Consider the following 26,521-nt stretch of genomic DNA (forward strand, 5'->3'; position numbering starts at 1 on the left):
ACATAGGCATACCCTTTTAGTATACCTGTATTGTTTACTGCATATCCCCTTATTGTGGATTTTATATATTGCTTTTACCAATAGATATACTTTCCCTACGTACAGCGCACCACTACCTTTCTTATTCAAATGTACGTCATTGTTGCCTAGGCCAAAATTGGGAGTGGGTTTCTGTGTGTGTGTGTGTGTGTGTGTGGGGTGAAAGGACCTGCCCCCACCAAAAAAAAAAAAAAAAAAGCTGCAAATTTGTTAGAGGTTGAAGGGAGGAAGAGTGCAAGCTTCACTTTCCTTTTTTTGGTTGAGGGTTCGCTTTTAGATTTTTTATTTTTTTTCCCCCAAATCCCCCCTGCACATTTCTAGCCAGTGAGGCAGCCTAATCTAGTCATAAGCTAGTAAGAGTGTGGGACACGAGGTAGTGACAGGCTCCAACATTTCCCTATTTTTTTGTAACAGTTACATTTTGGAGGTCTTTGCAAGTCCATATATGTTACCTGCTTACCTGGAGCTCAAATCTAGGTGGAACATATCAGGGCAGAATTATGAGAGCTGCATTGCTACTCTGATTGTTAAATAGTGTAGCTGCATCCCTAGTTTACTACTTGGTGATGGGCTGATCCGGTACAGGTATGCAGATGACATCCCTTTAACTTGTGTAATTCTTCAAAGAGGTGTTGGGCACGCTTTTTTTTCAGTTGGGTTTGGTTTTGCTGAGGATGTGTCCTAGTATTCATTTGTGGGTTAAGCTGGCAGCCTCCAGTCTTTACAGGGGCCTTACAGGTGGTCCAACTCACTAGTAAGTTACATAGTTAGTCAGGTTTAAAAAAAAAAAAAAAAAAAAAAAAAAAAGACACAAGTCCATCTAGTTCAACCCAAAAAAAAAAAATACACAAGCCTTAAACCACAGGTAATCCAGAGGAAGGAAAAAAAACAGCAAAGTATGATCCAAATTGCTACAGCAGGGGACAAAATTCCTTCCCGATCCCCCAAGAGGCAATCAGATTTTCCCTGGATCAACTTTACTTATAAAAGGTTAGTACCCAGCTATATTATGTACATTTAGGAAAGTGTCCAGAAAGCCTTTTTTTTTTTTTTTTTGAAGGACATAGTCACCTTTAAAAAAAATGTGTGTGTAAAATATATATATATATATATATATATATATATATATATATATATATACACACAAATATAAAATGCACATTTTTTTTTTGCAGGTAAAAAAAATGTGCATTTACTTGCACCAGAGATTAGCAGGTCTCCTGCAGGCTATAAGCTCATAAACTGTAAAGGGCAGGCAGTTTCATGCTGACAGGAAGAATCAATGAACTACCAGAGTGCTCATCAGCACCATGGTAGTTAATTGAGAACTATAAGCCAACAGCCACAAAGGATGTTGGAACTTTTAGTCCATTAATTCACAGAACTATGTAAATTAATGATGTGGCCATATGGGCGGAGCCCCGCACTGCCACATGCTTTTCAAAAAGTGACACCTGGTACGGGAAACTTCTCCTAAAAACGAGTGGAAAGTGTAACATGTCCCCAGAGGTGAACTTATTCTTTAAATGTAGCAGTCAACAAAAGGTAAGCCAATGCGCTTCAGGGCCAGCCAAAGCCCACCTTCTTCAGAGATGAGTAGTAGTAGCTCTGGATTCTGGACTGACATAAATGAGATTAGTGAGAGATATTCTTTGAAGGAAAGTTCTAGTGTTCTGAGAAAAGAAGACCCACATAAGTTTTCATAAAAGTTAAAACGATGAACACTACATCATAGGTGAGCTTTCCTCGAAGAAGACTACCCTTCACTAATATTACTTAAAGTCCACTTCTCAGGACTGGCGCATTTCCGCAATGAGTATTCCCATGTTTATATTCTTACAGCTTCTCTTTAACAAAGACCATATCAACTGAACTATAAAAGGAAGACAACCAAAATGACGAAGTGTGTTAACCAAAGAAAACTTTATTTTGCCCAAATCTCTCCCGAAGACCTCTGATAACAATTGGAATCAGAATGGCCATTACAAAGTAGGAATTGAAACAGGTGAGATGGAGGAAACAATGAAATGTCTCAAGCTTATTTTAAACTCCAGAGAATTAAAATATAGAAGCAGAATCCTTTTTATTTAAACATTTTGCCATATGAAAACTATACACGTCACAATGCTGATGGCTTCTGCAGTATGTGCACCTTTGGACCAATCCGCTTGCAAAAATAGCTTTTTATATGTTTGTATATATATCTCTCCATATACTTTATAAAGTAGAAAACTTTTTTTTATGGGAACTTAATTCAATTTAGTAATAAGCAGCACAAAAATAGTGGTATTTAAATCTAATTTTAAAGAACCGCCCAGGACCAGTTTAGGCCAAGCCAAAATTTGCACAAGAGATTTTTTACTTTTCTTGGAGAAAGGAGGGCAGTTACAGAAGTGCTCAAATGTCAGTTATATCATTTATAGGAAATATATTTATATATGTAAACGTAGTGTAAAAATTCAGTTTATCACATTAAGAAAATATACGTTATTTTGTGCAATAATGTGCATAAAATCTGTGTGACTCAAAATACATCTTAAGTTTTGAAGCAAGTTTTTTTGGACAGTTTAAACAGAGGCTCCATTTGCTACAGTGGTGTACAAGAAGAAAAACGTTATAGGAATACATTAGATGTCATTAAGTTATAATAATCATCATCTGCCATAATCAAATGTTATTTTTAGCAATGATAACCAATGCGAGCTGAACAAAAGTCTCCTGGTGGTAAATAACAATGGTTATGGCCAACACCACATTTTAAAGTGGTTGTAAAACTATATTTTTTCCCCTTAAATAATCAACATGTTATACTTACCTGCTCTTTGCATTGGTATTGCACAGAGTGGATCTGGGTCTATTATTCTGGGGTCCCCCGGTGGTGATTTTGGCTTCCCCTCTTCTGTGTCTGCCCTCATAGTAAGCCGCTTGCTGTGGGGCAGACGTATGAGCTCGCTCCTGAGCTGGGCTGTGTGCATCCACAGACAAACACTCACAGCATGACTCAGCCCCACCTCCTGCTTACCGGATTTGACAGACAGGAATCAATGGCTCCTCTGCTTTCAGTGAAGTGTACTGAGAGCAGAGAGGGAGGCGCGGACCGGTAGCCTATGCACAATGCTGGACCAATACAGAACTCAGGTAAGTATTTAGTGAGTAGAGGGGGCGATAGAATTACTGGGACATTTTTTTTACCTTAATGCAGGGAATGCCTTTAGATGAATTGAGCTGAATGTGTCTGTGTATGTTATACACTAATGAGACCCCCTTACTAGATTCTTCCCCAGAATAAAACTGTCACTGATTTCCCTGCTTGAAAATAGTTTGCAGCTTTACCTGAAGGGATCTTTCTTTTCTGATTCGCTTCTTTACAGTCTATTGAACATGTTTTTAAAGGGATCCCCTTCAGTTAGCTGATTTTTGGCTAAGGTGCTTCCTGTAGCAGGAGGATTTTTTTTTTTTATCCCTTGTTGACTAACCTTTCTATGCTGCAGCTGACAGAGAAATTCTCTCCTCATACTATGTTGTCATTGTCTTTCTTGGGAGAAAACCAGACAACATTAAGGAGTTTTGCACCACAGAACAAATGTGGAAGGAAGATCTTCAAGTTTACATTTTAGCTACCCACAGACCTGAGATGACTGTCAGCCAGATTGATGACAGTGCAATGTCTATAGGCAATGCCGTCCTACCCTGGCCATTGGATCTAGGGAAAAACAACCATTAGCCTATCTCTAGAGATGTCTAACGGTGCCTCCCATGCACACAAGTGATCCAATGATACAGACATTTAGCGGCCTGTGAGGTCAGGTTTGCATGTCTATCTGTCCCTCTAATATCATTGGCCTGCCTTAAAGAGGAAGTATAGCCAGAGTTTTTTTGGCCATATTTCTCCTATGGAGCACAGTTGGTTCTGCACTCCTGTGACCCGTTTTTAGCAGACAGTGGGCTAAAGACTGTTGTCGGCAGATATCCCTCAGCCAGTCCAGGCTCGGGAAAGATCCCGACCATATGGTTCTACCAAGAGCCTGAGCCAGGCCCTCCTGCCCCCTCCACAGCTCAGAACTCCAGTGTGCCCTGGAGGCAGAGCAGAGAGCCGCAGACTGACAGTCATGGCTCTCTGCTCAGAGTGGAGGGGAGAACTGAATGATCAGCGGTGTTTAATCACTCAGTTCTTACTGTAGAGCCAGCGGGGGCTGCATCCACCTAGGTGAATATAAATTTTTATTTTTTTTTAAATCCTGAACTTCTCTTAAGGTTTTCATAGATGTTGAATGGGTTTCCCAATCTGGCTAGTTTCAGAAAACAATGTCACATCTGTAAGTTGATTTCAGACACCACTGGCTGAAGGGTAACACTGTTTGGACGGATTAGAAAATCTTTTTTGACTGCTGTCTCCCCCCCCCCCCCCCCCATCATCAGATGAACGTAGTATTGTCGGCAGTGCACCTCTCCTGTTCTGGTTCACAGGTCATGACAATGGTCATGAAATGGAGACCAGAACAGATGCTGGAGGGTGGTCAGACTGTGCCAGCACTGCTCACCACCCTCGGGCATACATATTTTAACTTTCTAAACCTTGGACAGGTCACAGAGCTAGATCTACATATAACAGAGGCTCATTCTGTCTGAATCAAGGTAACAAAAATGATAAATAATGTTTCTGAAGGCTCAAACAAGGAAACAGAGGGAAAAATGGCAGTTTCTCTTAAAGAGAAAGCATTTTTCTACAGCAAGGGAAGGAAAAACAAAATCATTGTGCAGTTCATGTTCTATACCCCATATGTATTTTTCTAGAACATTGTACAGTACTGATGCATCCATTTTGTGCAAATTTTGGTTCTGGCTTAATACTTGTGATCTGGTTGGAAAGTCCTGAGACTATTACAGCCACAACAGCACTAATCTGAGAGGTTGTAACGTGGGCCTGTCACCCTTCAAAAAGGTGACAACTTTATGCTCTGAATGAATATTCCTCCCCAGCCTACAACAGTGCTGGGAAAAACTGACACCACTGAGGTCTTAAAAACACATTTCCCTTCAAACCTCAGTGATACCTCCATGTTAAAAAGCAGTTTAGTTGCACTACCTGAAGCTCTTATAACAAGATAAATACAGAAAACCTTTGGCACCTCAGCTGCTGCTGACCTACATCTCCAGCCAAAGTGTGCTGACAATTGTAGCACAATAACCAAAAGGGTTGGCCTGAAGAGCTCAAACCCACACCCCCTCCAAAGAGCATGCTGGGAAATGTAGTCCAATAGCAGCAAAATCTATTCGTTAAGCCATAAACTGGCTATCCCAAAGATTAGCTATTGTGCAACCTCTCCGTCACCAAGAAAACAGCCAGAATGCAGTAACTTCTCATTACCACACCCAGGTAATTATGCTATTTTTAACGCCAATGAGTTTGACTAATTGCGCTTGTACTTCAGTACATAATCCAAAATTAAATCTGAACATGAATCTCTTGTCAAACACAAAGGACTTTAGTAGTATGGAAACTGATGGTTAGTCGATTCACCCCTCAAGTGCTTAGGATTCAGATAACAGAGGTATTGCAAATTGTTAGGAAAACAGAAGATACGTATTACATGCTTCTTAAATTGACATAGAATTATTTTGTAAAGTTATTTTGAAGAATTTCGATGCTCTGAAGAAAAAAAAAAAAACAACTTTAACAATACAAACATTTAAATTCCCTGCACCAACTCCATCAATCATTAAAGTGCCCCAAAGAAAAGTGGTCATTTATTCGGAACTGGAACAGCAGTACAGCGGCTGTGCAAAGTTCCTTTTCTATTATATTAGGAAGAGAGAACTCATTCACAATAAGCAGGTAGTGGTATAGGTGGCTGGTTTGGAGGGATATTCCAAAGACGAATTTGATTACTTCTGAGGCGATAGGTGACACCTCATATGTTGAGTCGATAAAGCTTTGTGTACAACAGTTTGCGGTACATCCATTCTGGCCATACACAGGAAGATGGATCAATTTAATCTATGTATTTAAACATCAAGGCCACCAGAGCTGTCTAGTGACCTTGATTCTCACTTTTCCTTCTATTCGCGGTTTCACAGAAATGACTACCACAGACAAGACACAGAACCTGGCAATATGCACGGCGGGAGAGTCACCCATCCGCACTGTGCAGTATGGATGGAAGAATCTGTCCAACCTGCAGGCTCAAAAAAATGTGTATGGCCAGTTTAAGTTCCAGGTGGAAATACTTGCTGACTAGTCTGTGGTAGTCATTTCTGTGAAACCTCTAATAGAAGGAAAAGTGAGACTCGAGGTCACTAGACAGCTCTGATGGCCTTGATGTTTAAATACATAACATTTAAAGATTACCTGAAAAGATGATCAAATCTACAAAAGCAGTCCTGTGTATGGCCAGCTAAAGCATGGAGTATGTACAGCATTTAGCGAACGCAGCTCATACCATATTATACAAAGGAAAGGTTTACTTCTTGTATACTCGCGAGTTATATTAAAGACCAAATCCCGCCACAATCTTTTCAGTTTTGTTAAATGAGAAAATGGTTAAAAGTACTCTAGGGCTTTTTTTTCATTGCTGCCTGACACCATTGTGATGATTTCCTTAATTTCCTATCCCTGTGACACTGGAACACATAATAAGGGAACAGGTGTAACTTGGCAACAAAGACAAAAAAAAAAAAAAAAAAAGTCTGTTACTTCTCAACTGTGAGAGAATTTCCATCCCCTCCCTGCACTTGTGACACTGTGTCATGGGGACACAGGAATGAGGGGAACCTGTATATGGTGACACAGACAGCAATAAAAAAAAAAAAAACACCTGACAGTGGCTCTTCCTTATCTACCCAAAACAACAAAAAAGTTTTTGGCTGGAGCTGGGCTTTAAGCATGAATATACAACAAAATAGTAATGTAACTGCTGCTGAAAGGTCCACCATGATGGGTATCTAATATTCCTTAAGGTTACAGTATTAGTGGAGTACGGCTGAGTACAGCTAGCCATTGGACACACAACCACCATGAAAGCAAAAACTGTTGTGTACACAGCCTGCACCAGAAGAGCTCATGCAGCTCTCCATATACAAAAAAAATAAACAAACAGCCCTGAGCACCAGATGACTCCACAAAAAAAAAGGAATTCACATTGACAATCTAGATTAGACACAGGAATGAAATGAAAACACCAGCCTGCTGGCTTTCTGAAATTGTTGTGCAGACTTTGCCGTGCAACAGTGAGTGCGTGGAGCCGGGACTGAACAGGGCTGGATCCAGGCGCAGAGACAGGAGCTGTGGCCAGCACAGCTAACCCCTGGTGACAACTGTCTCTTGGGCTTCTCGTGTTATGGAATGTCTTAAAGAAAGACTCCAGTACAGACAAAAAAGTGGACCCTCACTATCTCACCAGACATTTGAGGGCCACGCTTCTGGGATGCACCATCCAGCTGTGCTCCCATGAGGTGCTTCCCTAAACCATTATGTCACAGTCCTGCTGTGTAACATGTACTTCCTTAAGGATATTCACAGCTCAGCTGTGCTTTATGACTCCTACCTGCGGAGTCCTTAAGGGTTCAATACAGACCTGCTGTGTCACATGACCCCTTCCAGCAGGTGTCTACAGTCCTGCTGCATCTTATGGCCCCAGCCAGGGGGCACTATTGGAACAGTCCAGCTGCTTTCATGACTTTGTATAGGGACAAGCCTCTGTTCTGCACTGACTTCTTCCTTTAGGGAAGCTTGGAGAATAACCCAAAAGTCACGTATCTTTTACGTTACAGGAAACAAGAATGGTACCGTGTGAGGAGGAGGAACAAATCGAGTAAAAAAGGCAAGTTAACTATTAGTATACTAAGCAAACTACATCTTCTATCAGGCTGCAATTCAGCATATCATAATTGGTGTCAACAGATGCAGATTTATCTGCCTTCCAGCTCAGTTAACTCTTACAACAGGTGTAAGTCATCCAGTGACAAATGTGTTTATGGTTGCAGTGACAGAATTTGTATTTTTATAGTGTTGTGATTGGTTACATCAGATGCCTGTCAGGTGTTTTAAATCACCTAAAGCCCCCGTTCACATCAGAGCGATTTGACATGTCAAATCGCAGCCTATTGCCAGCAACGGCACGGCAATCGGGGCAACGCCGTGGCGCCACACTGCACCGATTCCCAAAAGTAGTTCCTGTACTACTTTTGGCAACTTCAGGGGCGATTTTAATAGACATGTGTGCATGAACCCGCACAGATGTCTTTCAACTCGCCCCCAAACTCGCAATGAAATGCGGGTTTGAAATTGTGTGAGTTCAGCTGAACTCACACGATTTCAAAACCTGCCTTAAGTGTGAACGAGGGCAAAAACTGAGAGAACCAATTAGAAAAGAGTACAAGTATAGTTCTGTGGACTGCATTGTGGAAAGGGTTGTCGACAGGTGACCTGTGCGAGTTGCAACAGTCGACTTTACTAGAAAAACAAAGTATCTGCATGCAGTCATCAATACCCCTCCGTCACATATGTGCCGGAGGGGTATTTCTTTCTAAGTAGCTGCAGCAACATCAGTTAGTATACACGTGTTGCAGTCTGTAGCAACCAATCATAACACAGCTTCCATAAGTTTAGGATGTGAGGGATCTGAAAATGACACAAATGCTTGCCATCACAGTGATGTTACATTTGGGCATGTTCTGTACTTTGCTGAACTGCAACCTCACGTCAGATGTAGAGACCCAAACTGCTCAAGGTGAGAGCCTAATAGGGCCAAGATGGCGTACTGAGCATGCAAAGGCTGGAAAAGACAGGTAATGAGGGAACAGAAGAAAAATAGCTGCAGTTGTCACTCAGTAAGACAATGCTTCTTCTTTGCCTTTCTCCTGCTGGAACAATTGGTCTGTTCTACCAAAGAGCTGTGAGCAGAAGCTGGAATTGCCGAGAGTCTGGGCTCTTCTGGCCAAATGCCTTGTTCGATCCTCTCTGATTAGAAGCAGACAAAAACACTGTCACACATTGAGGAGCTCAAACACACTGGATATGTGCACACGACAACTGGACAAGTGCCAGGATGGAACAGAAATAGAAGAGGGGGGCCAGGAGAGAGTCCGATGAGGGCTTCCAGCCCTAAGTGTCTCACCCACCCCTCGTAAGGGGAAGGTCCCAGCTTTTCGTCTTGGAATGCAGAGCTTGGCTTGAAGCCTGGGAGATCCGACTGGACATGCAGCCTCTCTTGGATTTAATGAATCTCAATCACAACGGGCTCAAACACCCCAGCAGAGACTCTGGAAAAAAGAAAAAGAAAATCGTTACTGAGAATTATGTAATGTCATAACATGCACAGTCTTGTATACTGTAGACTTGTATTTCCAGAATGGAGTTCATTTAAAGCTTTACTTAAAATCCATCTACCAATTTAGAGTCTTCCCCAGCTGCTGCGGAGATAGAGGCCCTGCAGGTTAACGCACTGCCTGCTGGGACTTAGAGTTCCAAAACTGCTGGCTCAAAGCCTAACTGAACCTTCACTTTAAATAAGCTAAATACATTCCAGGTGCATCAAAAGGTGTGCAAAGACTTACGGTTCACTTTAATTCTAAAGTACCCACCGCCTGTGCAGAATATCTGCCAGCTTGCTAAGGCCTGGTTCACACCTATGCGTTTTTCGTGATATTTGCAGAAACGCACTACAGTCCATCTAACATGGTTTCCTATGGAACATGTTCATATCTATGTTTTTTTTTTTCAGCCACTGCGTTTTTGGGTCAGGGACTTTTTTTTTTTTTTTTAAATGCAAAATTTTACTTTTTGTGCTTTAATGAAGAAGCTGCAGAAAAACATGTAGTGTTGGCCAAAAAAACAAAAAGCAAAACGCATAAAAAAGTGTCAAAAACACACCACAAAAAGCACTGCAGAAACCGATCAAAAGCAAGCTGCATAGGTGTGAACCAAGCCTTACGCTCTATTGAGAAGCAGTGATATCTTGGCAGAGCGATCACATAAAGATCTTTAGCAAGCAATAATCAACGCGTTTCGCCCTGTAGCTGAAGTCCTGTAGGATGAAACGTGTCAGCTTAATGTTTGCTAAAGCTCTACACACTGCGCTTATTTTACATGATCACTATTTTATTCTATGCATCTGATATGATTGTACTTGTTTACAATAAATTCCTACATTTTTGATCTGTGCTATGTGGAAGCCTTCTCTCTTTTTTATGATCACCATTCCCATTATTGATGGGTGAGAGATTTTTGGACATTGCACAATACTAGGAGATCTCGGTTGAGTTCCTGTGTCCTGCACCCTTCTGACTGCTGCATAGTTGCTGGTGTGTGCTTTCATCTTGTCCATTCAAGGAGATCGTAACCTGCAATCCAAGTTTCCATCCATGCCTGTATGACTCACCGCCGCTGGCGTGTGGATCCACAACTCATGGTAAGAGTACCTACACCTCCCCTGGGTGGTGGAAACACAGTCCTGGGTGTCTTCTGATTTAGAATATTGGAATACCATCATCTGTATTCTTTGGAATATACCAACACCTTTCATCTCACTAAGAATTTCCTCTGTGGAGTATATCTTGAAATCCATTTTTAATGGACTTTTCATTTTGTCACATGATATTTCTGGTTATTTGAATATTTACAGATATACACGTGCACTTTACATATTATCTTATATGCCTGCATTCAGTTCAGTTGGCTATTATGGTAACATCTGATTTATTTATTTTTGGATTTGAACTTATTTTCTGACCGAGTTTGTTCAAATTTTTTCTTTTTCACGTATACTTCTACTTTTTGGCTTGATCGCCCTGTTATTGTTTGCACAACCTTAGGGGTGTATGTTCACTGTTCCCTAGGTTTATATGCTTCATTAGCGCTACACACTTTTATCCACATCTTTATACAATTAGTCTCATTGTTGCGTTAGCAGCTTTTTCTGACATTGGCAGCGCAGTAATTTATTTACATATTACTTTTGTTTTAATGCACCTGGAAACTTATGTAGCTGATTTAAGCTGAAAGTTTGGGAACTACATACGTTTGTAGCATTCCTGGAAGGTTTCTATTTGGTATAATATTGCTCAGCTAAAAATTGCTTGCAATAGAAAACTAGTCCTTCAAAATCTTGTAGTAGTTGTGTTTTCAGAGAATGTGGAGACTGTAATCTGCAAATGCCTGTGTAAACCTGAGCTCCACATAGGACAATATGTCTGGAACCATGTTACCAAATACACATTTATTGCTCTCTGTGATCCCATTAGTAGGAAAATCACCAGAACAGAAATAGAGGGGAAATTTTCCAGTGGGGGCACTGGTGCTGGGGACTACAAGGAATTTCCTCTCACTCCCTGTTGTGGCTATAGGTTGAGAAGTGAAGAAAAACATCCCTAATGGGGCAGAGATGACAAAAAAAAAAAGAAAGAAAACAAAAACTACTGAGAGGGATTATAACCCTCCCTTATTCTGTCAAAAAAAAAGAAAGCATTGCTTCTACTTTAAGCTTTCTGAATTTAGGTTGTCATACTACCCAGGATAACAGGTCACCACAGGATAGTATCAGATGGAAAGGCAGCTACACTCTGCAGTTCTTCAAAACTTAGTATATGCGTATTTGTCTCTTCATTTTGTGTATAACACTTCAACACACTAAAAGTGTTGCTTGTCGGCATTGAGATCTGAGGGAAGTAACACAAAGAGTGTTCCCACGTTATGCAGAGCGTTCACAGAAGGAATGTAAGAGGTGATACAATGCAGATCTCTGGAAAGCACACAAGGGTGGAGGTGAACTGTATGCTGTGGCCACAATGGGTCCACATGTTTCAGAGAAAAACTTTCACAATATATCAGAAACCTCTTCGCTTTGCTTCTTCAGTTACACAGGAGATCATATTCCTGCACAGCTAGTTTGGGTTACAAGACACCAGAGAATGGTGTGCCTGTATATACTATGTACTCATACATATCCCATTCATTTTGGAGTCTTGTGTTCCGATCTAACAACCAGCTTACAGCTGTTATTGTTTATGGTGTTCAAAGAGCAAGGACATGCAATAAGGGTGTGTTTTCCTGCAATTAAAAAGCATGTGGTTAACTGCATGAAAGTGCTTTTTAAAGGGGCACTGCCACTAAACACAGAGTGAAAGGGTAAGAAGTGTTGTGAGAGAAAGAAAAGTGTAAGAATGTACACCTCCTTCTGTCCCAAAAAAACACAGAGCTGTGCAGGACACATGTATGCTATCAGCGCTCATCAGCCATTCAGAATAGGTCACCGGCCTTGCAAATTTCAAAGGGGATTTATGTGCCAACTGGCCAGCTACAACAACAAGTGCAATGGAAAGCAAGGACCAGAGCTTTTAGCTGAAGGCCTCTGGATCTGGGGCACATCACTATACTATACTCAACCCAGTCCAAATATCTTGCAATCCTGTATATTTTTAATCTGTTGATCAGTAATGGAGGTTGGTATTGGTATTTGCTTTATTACATCATTTACCTATTTGGTCCTCACAAGTTCATAAAACCATGGTAAGACTCTTCATATAAGGACAACACAAGTAAATCTCCATTGTAGGTCTCATACATATAGAACATGTACAGATTTGTCCAGCTTTATCGCATTTTCACAGGGTCTCTGATATGTCATAATTTTCTCCTATCGAGGGGAAGAAAATGCTAGCAGGTTCTTGACCTTCTAACCAAAAAGATGGCAGCTTGTGTTTTTGAATGAACATTTGTGCATTCTAACACGTATAGGAAAGCCTATGTATGTATTCTACCAATTTACACAGTGCTAACATATTCTCTAGAGCTTCACACAGAACCATCAGATCAGAGCCTACTCTAGAAAAGCTGTTACTGTCCCTACTATGGTCATACAGACACACAATACAAAGCCTAGTTTTGACACCATGTAAAAGCAAATATATTTTACATTTCCCGACTATAATCAAAAAAATATATATACACTGTATAACCACTACACATTTCCTATGATCTGCTAGTACGCCTTTGATTTTTTTGGAAAAAAAAAAATGTATCACAAACAATACAGAGGAAGTAAGTTCTGCAAGGTCCCAGTGATAACTAGAGCATGGAACAGGATATTAATGATAAGGTAGGAGATACAATTTATAGAATGGAAGGTTCGACTTACCGGTTAGCCATTTGAATTCCACTGAGTGTGGTTGATCCGTCTCTGCTGACAAACAGCCTCAGGTGACTGTCTGAATAAGAAGACAGGGGAGAGAGTGAGCCGAGGTGACGTCTATGCACCATCGTCATCGCTAACAGCACATAATAATGAGGAAAAATGCACAATGTGTGCGTCTGTGAACAACCTGGGGAATGTTCAGGAAATTAGGTGTGGAAAATGGCAATACAGGCCTTCTTTTCACTCCTCAGGCAAATACATTATCTACAAATAGTTGCTGACAATTTCTGTTGTGACCGGTTACATGCATTTAAAGGAGAACACCTGTCTGGATAAAAATCCTCAGTAGGTTTACAATATCAGATAGAGTGCACATGTTTCTTTTCTTTCAGCCCTCATTCACACTGAACACAGCTTTGAAGTCATGTGAGTATATCTGAATTTGTACGATTTCAAAGACGCATTTCAGTCCGACTTCGGGGGGAGAATTGAAAGACATCCGAACGGGTTCATGCAGATGTCTATTGAAATCGCCCCCCTGGAGTCGCCAATAGCGATGCAGGAACTACTTTTGAAAACCGGCACGGCGCCGTAAAGTTGGCGTCATGCTGATTGGGAGGTTACTATTGCAGGCAATAGGCTCCGATTTGACCTGTCAAATCACGCTGATGTGAACGGGGGCTGACAGTGTCCTATAGTAGTGCAGTTTTAACTCACTTTACAGCAAATAAAAAAAATGTCCTCTAGCAAAGAGGTGGCCAGATTAATCAGTGTTGGATCAAACAGCATATGCGTTATGGTTTTATAGTCCAAAGCGGACAGCAAACCACAAAATGAGGCTTCTCCCCCCACCCAAACAGTTCACAAGTAAACTGCTTTCCCACTATAAAGAGGACTCATTTTTTTTTTTGCATGGAGTTCTCCTTTAACTAAAAGCACTATTGTACAGCCACAGTCCCTTCCAGCAAAGCTTTTGCCTATAGCTGAAAAAAGATGGGCTGAACTATTACTGATCCTATTTTATCTAATGTGTAACCAATGCCCCCACAGTCAGCAGCTTCCTACGGGGGCACCCAAGCCGAGTCAGAGCTCCGTGTACCCATTCAGCCACAAAGCCCCGACCCACCTCCATCCCCTGATTGGCTGACTAGCTTTGATTGAAAGCTGCGGGAGCCAATGGCACTGCTGCTGTGTCTTTGCCAATCAGGGGGGAGTGTCCTGGACAGCTTAGACATTTGTGGAAATCACAAGAGAGAGAGAGGGGGCTCAGGTAAGTAATTAGGGAGGCTGCTACACACAAGTTTTTTTTATCTTAATGTATAGCCTTTACAACCCCTTTAACAAGTCTGATGTCCATAGCTTCTACAGACATAACCACCTGGAGGAGAGGGGGATAAAAAAAAAAAATCATACGCAAAAAGTATAGGCAAACAAGCACTTTATAATAAAAACACATTTTTTAAAGGATAAGTTCACCTTTCAAAAAATAAATAATAAATGCACTTTTTTTTGGCAGTACCTGTAAACCATTGCACCCAAGATCAGCAGATCATGGATGCAATGCCATGGTCCTGCAGACTGTCTGTGTATCTGTCTGGCTGTACCTCAGATACAGCCAGGCAGTTACACTGTGACAGGAAGACGTAATGAACTACCACAGCGATCAATAGCGACGTGGTAGCTAATTGAGAACTACAAGCTGACAGCCACAAAGGCGGCCAGACCTTGTAGTTTTCCCATTCACAGAACACTATGAATGGATGACATGGATGGAGCCTCACACGGCTTTTGCAGATTGTGACAGCTAGCGGGGCGGGGGGTGGGGGGGGGGGGGGGAGAAGATCTGAACAGGGGAATCGGGGGCTGGTGCATCTGAAACATATTAAACCCTAAATAGGGGTGTAACATGTAACATGTTACAAAAGGCAAACTTTATCCTTTTACATCTCTCAAGCTGCTTTTATTTTGCATGTCACCTCAATAAAGTTTAATATAAGTGAGAGACACTGAACTAATTACAGACAATCCTAAGCGATGGTTTGGATATACTTTGTGTGTATGCACACTGCAAACTGAAGCATTCAATAAGAAGCCAAATTCCAGAGATCCCGTCAGTAAACTTGAAAGCTGCAAGTAGAGAACAATAGCTGTTGATCTGCAAGAAATCCAGCATGTTCCTCACCTTTGAGTTGACAACACAGTACCTGTGCCGCCCTGAAATCCCATCAAGCGTTGTACGCCCTGCTAGCTGGACTACAGATCTCCACCTATCCTACTGCCTCAGGCCCTCTCCACATACATACAAAGATTTATTTCCTGGTAAAACAATACTGCTGTGTTGACTCCTAAGAGCCTGTCCATACATACACTTTGTATGGGACAAGGGCTCTTGGGAGGTGGGTGTAGTTCTAGGGGATGTGGTTACATAAAAAAAAAAATCAGCAGTCCCCAAAATTTTACCAGTCTTAGACAAACTTGGTCTCCTCTTAAGTATGCAGCATGAATGACAGGCTGTTCGGACTGTGAATACATGCCAGGCAAATTACCTATACTATGAAAAGTTCATATTACTGGTGATTTCATGTAAAACTAAACACATCTATTGACCATCCCCAGCGAGGGGGAACAAGCATTTGGAAGCAGAGGATGGCGGTGTTAATATAAGCTGCATTCCTGGAGTTCACAGACTAGTGCACGCATGTACAACTCCCTAATATACATTCCTCACACTTACCTTCATTGTTACTGACATCTGTGAAGTCCTGACTCTGCATGATCTTCTCCACAATGGCATCAGCATCAATTCTGGTATCATCCACCCACGTGGGATGACTCTCCACAGAGTCCTTCTTTCTCCTGTGTGGGGAACACAACACAAGTAAGGCCGAGAATTATACTCAGCAGGCATTAGTACAAGCTTCCATATACAGCAAGGAATGCTGCAATCTGACCATCATTTCAAATGATTAGGTCATGTGTTGGTTCACCTCCAAAGGAAGGGCCTTTACATGCTGAAGGACATTTGTTTGCATTAGAACTGCTTTTCTTATGTTAAAAGACAAAGTCTAATGCAACACTTACAAAGCAGTTTGAAGCATATCAAATGTGGGTCAAATGCACCCACCAATTATTCTAAATGATCTCAAACTGGTGTCATATGAAATCTGCATTTGCCCATCGTCAGAGGCCCTAAAAACATTCGTATAACATGCTGGAACCTGTTTTGAACTGCCAATTTGTTCCCTTTTCTACAACAGAGGCGTACAAATCTTCTAACATTCATCAGTTGCACTTTAACTACATCTGAACTTCAGATAAAACTGTGGCTGGTCCTAGAAGAGTTTTAGTGAGACTCATACATTTGTCTATCACCCTAAGAGCTCTACTACACAGAAATTCTAGATCATGCTGCGGCTTGACCCTACAGGATCAATGTCACTCCTGAGATCGGCTTTGGGCATCACAACAAGTGATTGTGGTTGAACCACAAACAAGTTGGGGTTCTGGATCATTGCAGAAACCTACAAACAATGTTCCAAGTTACAGTCACTTCCAGTGTGGTGGAGCATGCAGGAGTACACAAAATATTACATGTGTGGTTTATGCATAGGGAACGGGTCATGGTGGATGTGATCACTGGGCATTCCAAAAGAATATAGGAAGCTGGAAAGTGTTGACATCCTCATTACACTGTGCAGCAACATAGCACAGCAAAGGTGGCTGGAACACACAACCCTTTTTTGGCAGGTAAAGCAGTTTCCATTTGTGCTCCTGCTTTGAATGCTATCTATATGGATAGAGTAGTGATGGGTTAGAACCTCTGTCAGGTTTTATTGCTGTCTCTCTCCACTAGGAAACTTCACCCTCTCCATTTGTCCTTGTGACAACTGTCACTCACAAGTACAAGTGATGGCCAATCTTTCAATAGGAACACCTGTTCTGATAACAACTGCCTAATGTTGGCCATACACCGATCAAAATGCAACCGGTGCAGCAGGGACCGGCCGAAGGGTGTGGGCTCCCCTGTTTAGTAGAAGTCAATCATTTAATGGACTTCTACCGAAGGGACAAATTGTAAAAATTTGTTGAACAGCTGTTGCAGCTGCTGATCAGTTTATTCTGATAATGACGGGTCCTGCTGTTAGGATACAATGTCCCGGTGGGTGGAATTTCTCCAAACACTTTGCTTGTGTGGATAGAGGAATCTGCCGACGGCTGAATGGAAAAAAAAAAAAAACTAGCAGTGTATGGTCAGCCTAACAAAGGATTTCCCCTCACTTTCTGTTGTCTTTCCAGAACAGGAAATGGGACACAGACAGGAAAACAAAAATTTGACCAATATCTACTCATACTAAAGCTAAACTTAGGTTTCACTTTAGATACACTAACTTTTCAGCTGGTGTTCTCCCTAAATTTATAACAAAAAATAAAAATAAGGAAGCTTTTATGACAACTTTGTTCCATTCCCTGGATGAGCCAAATGGAATAAAGAGGCCCCTCAATAGGGAGCAGTACAGTCAAAACAATTAAGAAAAAGGGGAATCTCGGTACAAGAGTAGATTAACAATAAAATCCATGGCAGAAGCCAAGTGGGAAGATCACGAGCTGAGTGTGTCACAGGCGCTGGATACAGAATGCACAGACACCAGAGCCAACACTCCACACTGACTAAGTCCCAGCTGAGTCACATCACATATTCCATGCTCAGACTGCAGACAAACTCACGGCCCCGTCACTAACTTGACATTTCTAAACAGACGACTTTTTGTTTCTGCTGGAATGAAATAGGACCATCTGTAAAGAACTAAGACTATCCTAACATGGAAAACAACAGAAAACTAGTAAGACGCATTGAATACTAAATTAGCTTATTGTTATACTGTGTGGTCATTACCTGGACTGTCTGTCTAGGAGGGGTGGTCTGATTGGCCTTAGAGGCTTCTCTGGTTTGGTTTCCTTATCCCCTTCAGGTAAGTCTGCCGTAATGCTGATTCCCCCGGAGGCGCTGCTGCTGGTGGATGTGTTGCGTCTGTGAGTCAGGTCTGACATACTGGAGCAGCGGGAGTGTTCAGAGCTGTGACCTGTACAGGTAAAAGATACTGGTCATTTGAGAGCAGACTGGGTTATTCACAGAGCTATAGCACTGCTAGCAAAGCTGGAGCCTAAAAGCATAAAGCCTTTGGGGTCCTATTCTTTGTCTTTAAAGCATGTGTTCAAATGATTTTTGCATCTTGCAGACGCAAGTTCAATGTCCTGCATTTCTGCTGCATCAGAGAATCTGTGTGCCAGGATGAGTGGAGAGCAGGCATTGGTGTTCTCATGACCAGGGCAAAATCATAGGGCCTGTTTTTAGTAGCTCATTCATCGTGCTAGGAGCGAACAGGTGGCACTCTCCCAGCACATTACCATGGATTGCCAAGCGACGCATATGTGCATGTGTGGGCATTCAAGCCCAACTTTTTGCCCCTGCACATATGGGTTACTGGGGTGTAAAGGAGTTAAAGGGGAGTGGTTGGCGATAATCACACAGTATAGCTGGTGCTGTGTGGCTGTCACATGGCTGTTGTGTGCCGACTCTGTTATGGCTGTACTGTGTTACAGTCTGTAACACAGTACAGCTATAAGTTATCAAAGCCAGCACCCAACAGCCATGTGACATTATACACACACATGGTATATTAGTATGTTCAGGAAAAAGAATATGAAATCTTTAGAGTGTTTTTTTTTTAAGTCAAAAAAATATAAAAAGTATTGTTTACCAGAGACTTTGGACTGCTGGCTGGCCTGGCTGGAGTTCCGCGAGTGACCTGAATGGGATGTTTCCTCAGGGCTTGAGAGATTCTGGTCAGCTTCTTCAAAGACCCCTATGATATGAAGGAAGGAGAGACACTTAGCTGAGGATTGGGCATAGTTTATCCTTGTAGTTAGAACACAACTGTTGGATTTGGCTTCCATCCATCGCTGCCTGTTTTGATGGCAAACAATGCAGATCCCCACATTCTATGCCGCTAGTAAAACTACCTTCTGGCTGATGATAGCGCTCCTTTATAGTAGCCATGTGCATGTTCCCAAGGGTTGTCTGTTAAAACACACTTATACCCCCAGGATTGTTTTGTGGGTTACAGTCAGCACCAAACATTAAAATGGCAGATCTGAAATACTTATTTAGTCTTCTTACGAGTTCTATTTTTCTTTAGTGCCAATAAAGTGATCAGGTCTGCCAGACGAGGGTAACATGTAATCCTGGTGAAGCCGATGATTGGAGGGCTCTGCCTATATTCCCTTCCCCTAAAGCCCCTTCAGCATTGGTCACAAAAGGGTCCAGAATTAGAAAAACTTTGGATGAAGGTTATAAAACTTTTTTATTTTATTTTTTATTACTAAGGACAATGACTGTTTTACTGAAATAAAACACAAAGTGCCCTGGCACTTGAAACCTTGAAGACAGCAAATTAAACCAAATTAAAAAGTTTACTAATATTTCAGAAAAAAATAAAAGAGGTCTGTGCTTGTAAAATATTTTTAATGGAAGGTATAGGTAAGCTTTAAAATAAATCAGAATTCAAGCTAGGTATAACAACTCCATTATAAATTAAATGTATTTTACAGTAGTAAATTAGTATGAATACATGGGTTTACTAGTATGAGTCCATGAATCTGCTTTCTATAAGGTTCTCTTTGTAGCAGCAGCTGGAAGTGAAAAAGGAAGTAGTCTGAGCCAATCAGGGCCTAAATGCTTTCTATGGGGTTTATTCAAACATAGTAACAGGAGGGGAGAGTACAGGAAGTACTTTATCAATGTGCTGCAGTTCCTCCATTGTCCAAACACTGAGATGGACTTAGATCAGGCTGTATAGGGGAGGCCCTCAGTTTTCTAAATGTGGCCCCTGAAGATACATTTCATTCAATGAGTCATAAAGCATCATTTGAGCTTGACATGCCCACTTTAAGCCAAACGTTTTGACAAAATGGCTACTGTGCTTTTGTACCTGAACTGAGCAAAGCTTGCCGGCTCTTGTTCTGACGCATTGTGCCGCTTGCAGAACGCACTGTCCCCTCACCCTTACAGGTCATCTGCAGTGAGGAATCTTGCCCAGGAGCAGAGACAGATTTGGCGGTGGATGGAGGTCTACAATAAGAAAGACAAAATCATTATGTACACTGGATGATATACCGCAGAAACAGTTTATTCCAATTATCTCTCTGAAATGTTGCACCAATTATCACTAAATAACAACTGAATATAGTGCAGGTAATACAATTGGATGTCAGTTTTCTAGGCTGCCAGACGGTTTCTACATGTCCACTTCCGCCTTAACAAACACCTGTTCCTAATACTCCAATATACAACTGAGTCCGCCTTTGTGACATGACTGGCTTTAAAAAAACTGTGAAAAGTGATTCAGTAAACAATCAATTGAAAAAGATTAAGGCTCATTTCACATAGCAGTCTATTTGGGTCCTGTCAGTTTTTACACCTGCTTACATCCAATCTGATAAAAACAGACAGCAGTCTGTTTAGGTCTGACCACCCATAGAGGAGAACAGGCTGTGTCTAGGCTGCATAGGTGGACCAAACATGGACCAGTCATCCTCCCGCTTAGCAGGGATTAGCAGTCAGATATCATGCTGAACAAACAAACTCAGTCCCGTGTGAAATGGGCCTTATATTACAGTAGTTCTAGCCAAAGATAAATATTGATTTATTACTGCAGCTGTCATTGTGACCCAACTTACGTTTTGAAGCAGGGGTCTCCAGACAAGAGGGACATTCCAATGGTTACCTGTATAGGATAAAGGAATAATAATTACACAACTGATTACACTAACAGCAATATTTGACAAATTTAATCAGACTGCAATCACAACATTCCATTAACATGCCATTATTAAGAGACCCTGTAATACTATTTATTTCAATAAAAATCTTGTCATATGATATGTGAATTTATTGTATTTATGCATATTGCTTACCTGTAAAAGCCTTCGTTTTGTAAACATTAAAAAGCCTCGAGTCGTTTGCTGGATGCCGCTATCTTGTTTGTGATGTCAGCAGCTCCAGCAGACTCAGAGCTGTCACTCGAGAATATTCTAGTATTTTCCCCTTAATTTTCCCCTGGCAGCTACATTAAAGGTTATGCAGGGTGATGGAGGAGGGGCAGAAGAACTTGGCCAGGACACTCCCAGAATAAGAGAAGGCTATGACATGGAAGAAGGGAAGAGGTCATGCTAGGGAAGGGATTCTTCCTGGTGTAGTAACATTTTAATAGGAAGTTTAAAAGCTCATTGCAGGAGAAACCATGTCTCTGGAATGCCTTCTGTCTTTTCTAGCTTAGACATTGCCTTGCTTGCCTTGGCTGACCCCAAATTTAAACAAATGGTCCCGGCGAACAAAATCCCACAGGTGATAGATAACCTTTCTGATGCAGTATCTAATCAGCTAACGAACTGGGTGTGAACATCGACTTCTTGATGAGTGACGATAGATTAAATATTAAATGTGTAATATTTTTGGTCATCGGTATTCTGTTCATTTCTAGAGTTCTATGTCGATTACAGATTGTATTCAAGTTGGTAGGGTTCCCCCACCCTCTTCCTGCTGGGAGAGGGGTTATGTCTACTGGAACCGATTGTCTGGGACATAGGGGAACCTTCATAGGTTTGGTAGTGCTGACATGATCATTATTGATATTTTCTTGAATTGTGAATGATGACGTTTTTTTCTGTTCTAATTTCTTTTTACGATTTATAAAATACTAAAAATGTTAAAGATTATACAAAAAAAAAAGCTTATTGCAAGTAAATAAAAATGTGTTTCTTGCAGGGAAAAACACAGTAAGTAACTGTTTAAAATATTTGAATATTTGAGGTGTTATGGGTGGGCCATGCACAATGTTTTCTATGATCCTATCTCTCCCGTGAACTCGGCAATATGTTTGATATATGTTTCCCTTTTCCTCCCTCCCCTTTTTGTATCCCACTTCTATGTTGTATTACATGTCCATGCCCATGTTGGGCATTGTTTGAAAATTAATAAAATTTATATTTGAAAAAAAAAAAAAAAAATATTTGAATCTTCTGGACTTTTACCTGCAATTTGTTAAGTTGGTGACAAGGTCTCTTTACTATAGCAGAAGTCTCTGTTAGTAAATGCACCGATTTTGAAAAAATTCAAAATATGTGCAGCAGTAGCACAGGCAGGTACAGATAATAAGTTAAAAAAATCTATAACTAAGGGCTGGTTCACACCAGATGCTTCCAGAGCGCTTTTAAAATAGCAACCAGTGCTTTCGACCTGCTGCACTTTTTACATCAAGGAGAAAATGTGTGTAAATGCACATTGTCCTAAAAAAATTAATATTTTCTTAAAACGTGTGTAAATGTGTATGCAAAAATGCATCTGGAAGGCTGAAATTGTGGTGTAAAACAAGCCAGAAAATAGATAGCTTAGTTGGGTTACTAGAATGGATAACCACTAAGAGCAGCAATTGCTTGATAAAACAGGTGGACAAATTGCCCCCTATGAATTACACTACACACGTATCATGTAGTAGCGATCAATTGAAGCACAGAGCAATCATCATCAAGTATAATGGTCACTTCATGCTACCTGAGAAGTTCACAAGATCGGGAGTATTTTCTTCCATCTGTTTAGTGACCATCTGCTATTCTTAAAGTGTTTGTTACCCAAAAAAAGAAAAAAAAAGAAAAAGGGATTCTGTTCCCTTAAAGCATGTTTATACAGCACAGTGCTTGTGCTGTGTAATTTGCCCCCCTGTATCACCTGAAATATCTGTCTGATCCTACCTGGTTCTGCCCTCCCCCTTGTAAACTGACCATGGTTTATCATGGCTGCTGAGCTCTGACACCGTGGTCAGTTTATGTGCCTCCATCATCTGCAGCTCTCCTGTCCTCCTCTCCCCCCTCCCTGCCTATCATCTTGTGACAGTGCCACTCCTCCTGCTATAAAACTGTCGTACTATCATGCCAGAGAGCTGAGGAATCGCGTGAGTGCCGGGAGATGCTCTGAAAGAAGGTAGAAATCAGAATCTTTTTTATAAAATACAATCCTGTGCGGCACATGTCCTTATTTAACAGATGGGATGGCACGATAGTACGATAGTTGCTTTACAACCACTTTAAGCTGGTCATGAACTTTGTGAATTTGCTTCATTCCATGAGTGGCTTTATCAGCACCACCTGACATCCTTAGATTTAAAAATATTGAAAATTGTAGGCCAAACCATCCAATCAGATGCAGCCGCGCTACGGGTATTGTGACAGGCGCTGATGCCAACTGCCAAAATACAATAGCTGCATGAGGAGATTCGTCAATCTGCACTGCATAGTGTGGATGTAGGAGTTTGTTAGATTTTTTTTTTATTCAGCATGTGGGCTGAATGGAAATAGGGGCTGAATAGGATATCACCAACTCTATTGGCTAACCAGTAGCAATTTATGGTGGCACGACTGGGCTAATAATTTGACTTTAGCCTAACTAGCTCTGTGTCCACCAATACCTAGTAAACACGCATTAGAAAATAAAAAGGTCCAAGGTCTGGCTCTGCCAACTAACAGCTAAAAAACAGAGAATTAAAAAGCCTAAGGGCCCTTTCACACCAGGAACTGCATTGGAAGAGGAATGGCACATGAACGTGGTGTGGTTTCTGTATGATTCACCTGCAGTTCTATGCAGTGCAATTTCTGTCCCATTAATTTTGAGTAGTGCATGTACTTTTGTACCATGCAATTCAGTGCAGGCAAGCGCACTGCATTTGGGGCATTGTTAAATTTGCACTGACACCTGCTTTAGATCGCAGGGTCAGTGCGATTGGAAAGTGGTGTGGGAAACTGCACAGGAACGTGGGTTTCCCGCACTGCATTCTAGTGTGAATGGGCCATAAAGGTTAAGTTCAGCTTTCATAAAAAAATAAAAATAAATGAACATGAACTTCCAACGCATTGCACCTGCGATCAGTGGCTCATGAGTGCAATGTTAGGCTCCTGCAGAAACTTCCTCTGTACTGAACTACAAGGGGCACTGGTTACCGCACTTGTGGTGCCTTGATAACTACATGTCTGTCTGCTGCGGTGGAAGACAAGACTTGTAGTTTATTCATTCACAGATCTCTGAATGAATGATGTGGCTGTGCAGGCAGAGCCCCACACAGCTGCACTCATTTTAAATGCGACAGCGGCTGCAGGGGAGAGCACCCCTGCATGCTGTCAAAAGGAGAGGGCTGTGGAGGGGAAATGGGTGCTTAGGAACATGTTATATCCTAGATGCGGGTGTAAAATACAGGTGAACTTAACCTTTAAGAAAATACCATAAGCTACAAAATTGTTGTCTCTAATATAATTTGACAGAAGCTAGATAAAAGTGACGATCAGTAGGCAAGTAAAACAGGAAGAAGGCTTGAGTGAATGATAATGACTCAAAAGTAGCATACGATACCTTTAGGATAGAGTTGTCCTGTCTGGTATTTCGTGTGTCATATCCTTCCAGAAGGCAGCAGCGTACTGTGGATCCAGAACCCGCAAACTCAGCCAGGTTCAGGTCAGCAAAGCCCAGCTGTAAAGGAAACAATAATGATTTGAGAGAGAGACAGCCACGATGGAGGCACACAAGCTAAGAGTAAGGAATGATGGAAAAATGATTGCTATGTACGCACACTACGTATTGTTATAAAGATAGGAAAAGGACAGTGGCACAACTATTTCCCCCTGTTTGCTCCCTGCCAGTGCAACAAGTTATGCATCTTAATAGAAAGGAAACAAATAAATACTTTTATTGCAGTGTTTGCCTGCGTCACATGGTGGTGTTGGCAGGGGGTCTCTACATACCATCACAGTGTCAGGAAACCCAGAGAGGAAGGGGCCTAAAATGGGAGGATGCTCAGCCCACAGTGTCCTTATGGCAGCTTCCTCCGCAGTGTGCTGACCAGGCTCTTCTCACACTCTCCCAATGATAGTGTGATAATACTGGACTGATGTCCGGCCTGTCTGTCATGTGATGCATAGTAGATTCTTTACGGGTCTTCTGCCATTTGTAAACGCAAGTCACATTTCCAAAAAGCTCTGACTCCCTACCTGAAAATCTGTAACCTAATACACAGGTATGAATCAACAAATACCTTCCTGAGTTTCCAGGCTGCTGTGTTTATATGCAAAGCATCTCCTGAACTGGACCCATAACATTCCACAGGATTCAGAGCCTGGGCATTTGTGAACATTTCCAAATCACATTATTATCAGTATAAACATTAAAAAAAAACAACAAAAAAAACCCTGTTTACCCATAAATATGCCTGCTGTCCCCAAGTTCTCTCTTGTAATCTAAAGCCTAGGTATCGGAGATCACATGGTCTCTGCCGACCAGGGGCATTGTGGGTGCATTCATGTCACTGGAGTAATACTTAGTTTACACAGGGCTTCCTCAATTCTGGTGGATTTATGGACTTGAGGTGAGGTAAAGTAAAAGCAAGTTAGTGACAAATCGCCAGCTGAAAAAGGCTTTATAGTCCCATACAGTGAGATGTCGCTCTGTCGCTGACTAAAACGATGCTGAATTTGATGGGAGCGATTTCATAGGGAAAAACAGGCAACCTCTTAGCAATCCTGCCATTGCGGTTTCTGACAAACTATCAGCAGCAGGATTTCCAGCGGCAGAGTCGCCCTTGTGTCATCAGCCTATAGGCTGCTGGGGAGTGAGTATTAAATTGAACCCATTGGCTTGACCTGGATAAAGTTTGCTTTAAGCCCAAAAAGTTTGCGTACTGTCAGGATAGAGGGAAAAAAAAACACTAGAGTCTAATGAAAGATTTATTTCTCCTGTCTTACCTTTGAAAACGCTTTTCCACCCTTCAGTTCCTGTAACAGGAAAAGATAGATTATTATTTCCATTCTGACGCCAACTAGCAAACAAGCAGGAACAATTCGTGACAGAGATCTGTTCAGTCAGCTCCCCCCTATAATCTCTTCATCCCCAACAATTATCAGAGATCACTGTGGTGATTAAAGGGTTAAGACGACGTGTAGTATTATCTGTGCGCACTGCGGCCCACATCTCACATCCTGCATCACACAGGCTCAGCCTACATCTCACACGCACAGCATCTTCTACAATGCCTCCTACTCATCTCACCCACATCACTGAACACACAGCAAGCCCCACATATAGTCTGCAGACACAATACTCCATTAATAGTCCTCACTCAATTATCAGAGTATGGCACAACTTCTAGGATACAAAAGGTGTAAATTCTGGTTTTAAATTCACCAGGCAAAACGATATGGCCAGACTCTTAATAGTGGAAAAATTATAGTGTATGACTGAACTTCTCTTATTTCCT

At 41.5% G+C, this 26,521-nt stretch overlaps 1 protein-coding gene across 1 annotated transcript in view; it reads right to left on the reverse strand.

Moving 5' to 3' along the window:
* Positions 1-1,943: 1,943 nt before the first annotated feature.
* The window catches only part of EEIG1 (estrogen-induced osteoclastogenesis regulator 1), a 115,157-nt gene continuing 90,579 nt past the window's right edge, over positions 1,944-26,521 (reverse strand). The window contains exons 5-13 of the mRNA XM_077478775.1: positions 26,010-26,039; positions 24,625-24,741; positions 20,907-20,953; positions 20,159-20,298; positions 18,929-19,033; positions 18,064-18,250; positions 15,904-16,025; positions 13,173-13,242; positions 1,944-9,300 (exon numbers count right to left, since the gene is read on the reverse strand). Coding sequence (XP_077334901.1) covers positions 9,255-9,300; positions 13,173-13,242; positions 15,904-16,025; positions 18,064-18,250; positions 18,929-19,033; positions 20,159-20,298; positions 20,907-20,953; positions 24,625-24,741; positions 26,010-26,039 — 864 coding nt within the window. The 3' untranslated portion in view covers positions 1,944-9,254. The remainder of the gene's footprint in view (positions 9,301-13,172; positions 13,243-15,903; positions 16,026-18,063; positions 18,251-18,928; positions 19,034-20,158; positions 20,299-20,906; positions 20,954-24,624; positions 24,742-26,009; positions 26,040-26,521) is intronic.

Source organism: Lithobates pipiens, unplaced genomic scaffold, assembly GCF_037356315.1.
Source record: "Lithobates pipiens isolate NorthernLeopardFrog02 unplaced genomic scaffold, aLitPip1_a1.2 Scaffold_1, whole genome shotgun sequence".
Classification (NCBI taxonomy): Eukaryota; Metazoa; Chordata; class Amphibia; order Anura; family Ranidae; genus Lithobates; species Lithobates pipiens.